The 7370-nt window shown below is 42.3% G+C and overlaps 1 protein-coding gene across 3 annotated transcripts in view; it reads right to left on the bottom strand.

Annotated features, from left to right (window-relative positions):
* Positions 1-7370, bottom strand: part of Fez2 (fasciculation and elongation protein zeta 2) — a 38585-nt gene that overhangs the window by 3933 nt on the left and 27282 nt on the right. For 2 of the 3 annotated variants that reach the window (XM_005360783.3, XM_026786028.1), the window contains exons 6-7: positions 4508-4588; positions 2352-2427 (exon numbers count right to left, since the gene is read on the bottom strand). In XM_005360783.3, the coding sequence (XP_005360840.1) occupies positions 2352-2427; positions 4508-4588 (157 nt within the window). The remainder of the gene's footprint in view (positions 1-2351; positions 2428-4507; positions 4589-7370) is intronic. The other variant, XM_005360784.3, reaches the window with a different exon arrangement.

Below are 7370 nucleotides of genomic sequence, written 5' to 3'. Positions count from 1 at the left end.
GTGTGTGTGTGTGTATGTGTGTGCATGTGTGTGTGTGTATGTGTGTGCATGTGTGTGTGTGTGTCCACTCAGCCACTGGGCATCAGGTTTTCGGTCTTCCTTTTTAATCAAAACCACCTAGGTAGAGACAAATTCAAATTCACAATTCTTCCTTCCCAGTTAATTTTTTCCCTGGACATATGAGAAGACTACATGGTAGAACTGTCAAATCAGCCATCTGGGGTTTTGAACCCTGGCTCTGCCACTTACTCTGAGTAAGGACTTCACTAGCCTGTGGACCAGGCTCCACATCTGTAACCTATGAGGATCCAGGTCCTCACTGCAGGCAGAGAACATACACAGTGACTCATGTTAACCAGCAGGAGCACAACTATTGTAGCTGTCATGACTGCTATTATCATCATGCCCATGAAGGCCACAGGTCCGTAGATGGCTCTTCTTCTGTGGTACCCTAATGTCTTCACCAGAGAAATGCTGTCACATCGTCATCACAGCTCTCTGAGAGTGGACTTAATCCGTCACCCAAAGATGCCTGGACATTCTACAAATTGTATCCATCCAGCAAAGCACCAGCTAAGAATCATTTAAGATCGTTCCAGGGAACCAATATTCTAGGCAACTGCAATGACTTTGGTCTCGTCCCTGAGCTGAGGCCTTCAGGCTCAATAAATCTTGTTTTCTGAGCAGTATTTATGCTCCCTTCTTTAGACAACTGTCAGGTTCAGCATTTCTGCTTTCAATGAGGTTTAAACGTTTTTTAACGTCTCTATAAAATCACATTCTAGAAGCCAGTGTCATTCTGAGTGGAGCTGCCCAGGAATTAAAAGAGTCAGCCCTATAATTAACTGTCTTATGTGGTCTTGGGTACCCAGATTTGCAAGCTCTTGCTGAAAACGAGAGGTCTAGCCACCCAGCTGAGCTCCGGCTTCCTTTAGACTGACTAGCATCACCTGATTTATCTATATCTAAATATAAGACTTTTTATGTACTGTTCACCATGGAAAAGAGTAAACCACCGGGGTTAGCAGGCAGTCAAGTGGCTAAAAGGGAGTGGCTTACCCACCAGCACGTGACATTTTCATTTCCTTCTTGTAAGCAATTATCATAAAATTTACAATTAGAAGTAAGCTACTTTAACAAATATAATCCTTGATATTTTGTTTGTCTTGAGACAGGGTCTCACTCTGTAGCCCAGGGTGGCTAAATCCCATGATCTCATGGCAATCCTCCTGCCTCAGCCCCCTCAATGCTAGATTACACATGTGAGCCACCTTGGCCAGACAGAGCTCAATCCCTTCACTTTCTTCTTCCTCTTTTTTTAATGAGATTTGGACAGTAAGTGCTTGACTGATAGTGTGGGTGCGTGGGGGGTGTCTTGCTTACATGTCTATCTGTGTATTGTGTATGTGTCTGGCACCTGTGGAGGCCAGAAAGGGGCACCAGATTCCCTGGAACTGGAGTTACAGGCAGTTGTGAGTTGCCTCAGGGTGCTGGGAATTGAACCCAGGTCCTTTGGAAGAGTAGCCAGTGCTCTTAACCACTGAGCCACCTCTCCAGCCCAAGCCAAGCTGACTGTGACTTATCCCAAATCATATATTATTTATTTGCTATCAGGTAAGCTGAGAAAATATTTTTAATCCTAATTTCCTAATGTTACCAAGAAAGAAAAAGTGACTTCCAAGAATATCTGTGAAAATAGAAGTGATCAGGTTTCTTTGGCCCTTTTTGACTACTCCAAAGCATACTTAACACTACGTCTACTTAGTAATCTCACAAACAGTCTTAAAATGTACCACCACACACAGGTGGAATACCTGTGTCTGCTTTGCCCATTAACATATCGAAAGTACTAGAAGAGAGTGCGGCACACAGCAGAGCCTGGTGATGCCTGCTGAGTGAAGGCGTGTTCTAAGTCTCACTGTGGACTCTCCCTACAACTAAAATCTCTGGTATTCTGTTCACAAGAGTCTGGGTGTTTACCCTAAAATCTCTAGGTCTCTCCTATTCAGACACTAAGTCACATAAGACCCCAAAAGCATTTAATTTGTGGACAGACATGTCCTCATATAAGATGATGGAGATTCAAGATACATGTTTCTATTTAAAAAAAAAACAAAAACAAAAGCAAAAAAACCTTAGCTCACAGATAATTAAAAAACTAAGGGGAAAAAAATCAAACCATGAAGACTAGAGTCAGCACTGTATTTGATATTCTATTTATTTCACTCTCATAAGAATACAGGACACCATCTATCATACACCAACCTACACTGACAAAATAATCAAAAATAAAACCTGAAAATAAAAAGCAAGAGTCAAACGAGTAAGCATTTAAATTTGTCTTTGCTTACTTTTTGTTAATATCTGAAGATCCTCGACAGACGGTGGTCCATTCTTTTTCTCGTAAGGGATGACTGTCGTCAAATACTGCCGAGTTAAAAGGGGAAAGAAAAGCAAAAAGCACCGTTTAGGCCTGAATGAATTTACCTTCAAAACAATGCAGTTCCTAGAAGGCCTACTCTCTAACATGAAGGAGAGCTGGTCTGGAGATGAGCCGGGCACAGGCAGCATCCCCAAGTCTGACTTTCAGCTGAGTTCATTTTTCTCCCTAGTTCTCCCTGCTGTGAGGAAGCCTCGCATTACAATAAACTTCCAACTGTTCAGCCACTAACCATTCCTCGGGACCAGGGCTGAGGACAACTGGCTTTATTTGCTCAATTTTTTAAAGTGGAATCTTATTAGCATTCTCCTTGCACAATTTTTAACAGTTTCAAAACAGTAATTAAGCTAACAGCATAGTTTACCAATATTACACAACTGATCACTTCTGGCAGTCAAATCATTCCCTTTCAGACCACTCTGACTCTGGCTGAAAGCAACAGTCAACATGAATAACATGACAATGTTTCAGAACACAAACCAGCTTCTCTTAGACATGAATAACAAAGACTCACTTCCCCGAAACAATTACTGAAATGGATAATTAATATTTAAAGGACTGTATAAGTATGCATAAATGATTTTAGATATTAGAGATGAGAAAAGTGAGACAGAATGGCCTAAAAAGCAAATAAATAATAAAAATTATCTCCAAATTTGTGACAAATTGCCCTGCCAGTTCACTCCTCAAAAGGCTCACTATTAACACATTTGTGTCCAAAAAGAAAGAAAGAGAAAAATCTCATGAGAGCATGTTCTAGAAGTAACTGTCTGGAATCTTCTAGTCTGCAGTTCAGGACGGTTTTTGCTTAGAAAGTTAGTGTCCTGGCCAGTCCTTGAGTTTCTCTAAGTTTGCCCTCCATGTTCATTCTCAATTCCAGCTCTGCTCCTAATCCCCATGGACTGTGTGACTCTATAAATAAAATAACTGAGCCTGAGGTCCAGTAAAAATGAGCTGTTCCACTTCTTAAACCCGCAGTGCCCCACAGCCTTTCGGAACCAGACTTCTCCAGGTGAGGCTCGACTGTACAGCCAAGTATGTTTCTTTATAAAAGTGCCCATAAAAGACAGGAATGTGCCCGCCTAAGATTTCAGTCATGGCATGCATCAAGCAATTTGAAGAAGCATCAGGGATCCATGCCGAGGCTGTGGGCCCACCTCCTCAGTCAGGTCAGTTTGGAAGCTGTTTTTCCTTCTTGCAGGGAGGTGAGTGGTAACTAATAGAAACTGGAATTCCACCACCCCATGGAGCCTGTCTATCCGCTGTGAATGTCAGAGTAAGCCTGACCTCTTCCCTCCGGAGTGACACACAAAATCCTTCTGTAGAACCACTAGGCATTGGGTTCTTCTGATAATTTGCCTACATGTTACATTATCCAAGACCTAGCCTATTATGAGTGTCTTCCTTCAAAGGGAATTCCCAAAGGCTGAAAGATAATTTCGAACATAGTCACCAATATATACATTTTCCTGATTGGGACCCTTCTTTGAGTTATGCAGAACTGTACATATAAACCAAATCACTTCACATCTGACTGCACAGCTCACAGCATACAATTCTGATACATGCTACCTTGTTCCTCACTTGGCCAACAGCTGAGCTGGCTCACTATACAATATGCCCAATTTCAGATGAAAGAGGTAAATACCATTCTCTGCATATTTTTTACCCGACTCTATACCAGCCTCTAGCCACATTCTCCGTAATTCTCCTTACTTCTTTCCTGGGTTTTTAGGAGGAGAGGATCATGTTTCAGTTCAGTTGTCTTCACAACCGGCCCTTTCTGCACATGCAATCCATTATGTCAGTATATTAATATCTATTTGTTAAAGGCGGGCATGAGAAATGGGGCCCTGAAACCTGCTTAAGAATGCAATTAGTCTGTTGTCCAGTCTAAATGCTTTTTCCCCGGAGGGGGATTCCATTCATTATCGGGACTACAGATATAATGAACCTGCGCTTCTCTCCTCTAAGCGACAGTCTTAATACATTAGTAAAAGTGCCAAGTTTCAGGGCCCTCACAGAAAAGAAAGGGGCAGAAAGAGGAAAATAAGGATAACAGAGCACCTGTTTCTCTCCACCCGAGTTTCCAAAGGTGTGGCGGAGGCCATTCTGAATGACATTTGAGATCCCTTCCATGCTGAAGCGCTAAAGGCAGCAGTATATGACCCAGGAAGAAAAGGACAGAGAAAGAAGTTCAGAGATTTTAGTAGAATGTCCCATCATGACCTTCTGTGCCCAGCAGTCAAGCAGTTAGAAAATGCCACAATTACTCATTCTCATAAAGTGGACAAAAATCATGCTGTTCAGAACCCGCCTGTGTGAGTTCAATGCAAAAATAACCGTTGGCAGGCCATCCTGGTGTAGCTAATAGATTTGTTCCGAGTTGTTAGAAATGTCAGCTGCACACACATTTTATTAAAAAGTTTACCACACAATTTTTGAGATACCTTTTGATTCTGTTTACCTACATTTTATCGAAAGACTGACAACTTGATTCTGAGGTGAAGTTCGTGTTAGGGGACGATGACCCTAACGGCTGGCAGATGAGCGTGCTGCCACTCAGAGAGCCAACTGCTCCCACTTGCTCTCCAGGCACCTGCCATTGCCTTGCTGCTGAAAATGTGAATTGGAAGACGCCATATGCTTCCTGGGGAGCAGAATGGATCCCATTTTACCAGACGAGCCCCCCAAAACTGTTGTAAAGACTACTCTGTTTTGAGAACAGTTTCAGCTCATTTCTCCCGGCAACTGCAAGACTTCCTAGAATTCACTGCACTCAGATGAGATTTCTTTTCCTTTCTCTGACTTATCTTGGTTTGTCACCAGCCTGCACAGCCGCATGCATGGCAGAAAGAGGCCACTGGTACCTGTCTAACAGCTGAGTCAAGGGCAGCAGAGATTCCTTCAGCGTGACTAACAAAGGGAAAGGCTCCTGAAAAGGAAGCTGGAGTCTGACTCACCGGATAGTGCCTTTCCCTGGAATTTCAGGGGGAAAGTTGAGCCTGTAAACACTGAAGGAATGAGCTTAAAGACATTTTTTCCAGGTCCCAAGGAAACCACAGCACTTGTCTCTGCTCTCATAAAATGTATACAATAGTTTAAGGATCTCAAATTGTGGCCCAGGTACAATGTAAGAGATCACTGAAATTCTCCTAGAGGTACATGAACTCAAACATCCTAATATGATCAAGACATGACTTGTCTTAATTACTGCTGTACAGTCATCATGCACAGTCAGCTTTCATAAAGTTTCTTCCCAGTATATCACATACTCTGGCCATATACAGCTCTCCAGTTCACTCAATCTGTCTCAGCTTACAGTGTGATACTCCAAAGGACAGACAGAATGCAGAAGCAGAGCTAAGACCCATGTCCTTCAGTTACGCTGCACATCAACAAGACTGACAAAAACAAACTCCAATGACATCTTTCTAGCCAGAAAGCTAGAAAGTTATAGTCTGTGAAAACTTAACCATTTATATAGGAATTAATCATTTAACTTTGGTACTTTGAATGAATTAATCTTTCATTAGTTTTAATTTTTAATACAGTAAATATTGATCAATTCAATATGTATGAAATAAAGCCCTCTGAGGCCCTCGATAAATATTAAGAGTATAAAGAAATCCTGATTAACAAAAGTATAGAGAGAGTTGCCCTGCAAGGAGGCGGCTGCGTACCTCTGGCCCAGCCACACCAGTCAAGGGCACCACTGGAACTCTGAGGGCGCCCATATGTGTCTGTGGGAGTTGTTTAGCACAGCCTTCCTTCGCTACCACCCTCCTACCCCACCTTTTCCAGATCCATCTCCGCACACAGTTTTATGCTGGCGAAAATCAGTTATCTGGTCAAAAATATTTCCATGGCTCCTCACTCTGCTGAGTCTGCTGAGAATGTAACTTTTTTTTTTGTTGTTTTGTTTTGGTTTGGGTGGATTTTCAAGACAGGGCTTCTCTGTGTAACAGCTTTGGCTGTCCTGGAACTTGAGTTTTAGACCAGTAAACCAGGCTGACCTCAAACTCCCACAGAGCCACCTGCTCCTGCCTCCCGAGTGCTAAGATTAAAGGCATGTGCCACCACTCCTGGCTATACATTACTTTTGATGGAAGAGATTTTTTTTTTTAACAAGAAAATCCTACAAACAACTAGTTCTGCAGATTCTTCACACACTACATTGCAATATGTTCCCTGTTTTTAAAACAGTTTTTTCAAAGAGATGACATCAGAGGTTCCAGAGTCAGCAACAAAAACAATGGGAAATGATTTTCAAGTAAACAAGTCAGCTCATTATTTAAGCACTCTACAAAATAAATTCCCTTGGAAAGGCACTGGAAAGAATGTCTGCTTTCAGTCGGCATTACCTGGCTCCGTTTTCTATGGAAACGCTAAAGCTAGATAAGAACTCAGAAAACCTCAAGCTGGACAAAGGAGCTAGAACTCACATACAGGAAAACTAAGGTTCCTTTCTCCATTTGGAGAGTACAGTCCAAATTCATTAGCTTTATTCTCCCAGTCAAAACCTACCTAGGATCACTAAAGGAAAAGGGGGAAAAAAAAAAAAGGTTGATACACATTCTTAAGATGCACATGCAATTTCAGATTTCCTTTTAAAATACACAAACAAGAACACCATCGGATTATTTCAATTACAAGAAAGTGAGGAATGGTGTTCACACCATCAGAACTGTAGCCTGGCTGAAAAGAAGTAAAAGTGCAACCATGGGGAAGGAAAGCAAGCTGGAAAACACAAAGCCACCTGCTGATACGAGCAAAAGAAGCTGATGTTCATGTTTCTCAATAAAACCTCTGCCGCGCCTGGGTGGGCAGACAGACAAGAGCACCCAGTCCTCGAGCACTCCCCAGCTAATGCCAAGCCAGAGCAGCAAGGTGGCAGACAGCAAGACTACCGCACCTGGTACAGCTGCAA

Source organism: Microtus ochrogaster, linkage group LG3 (assembly GCF_000317375.1).
Source record: "Microtus ochrogaster isolate Prairie Vole_2 linkage group LG3, MicOch1.0, whole genome shotgun sequence".
Taxonomy (NCBI): domain Eukaryota; kingdom Metazoa; phylum Chordata; class Mammalia; order Rodentia; family Cricetidae; genus Microtus; species Microtus ochrogaster.
The sequence above is the reverse complement of the archived record's forward strand: the minus strand, read 5'-3'. Positions and strand labels throughout refer to the sequence as shown.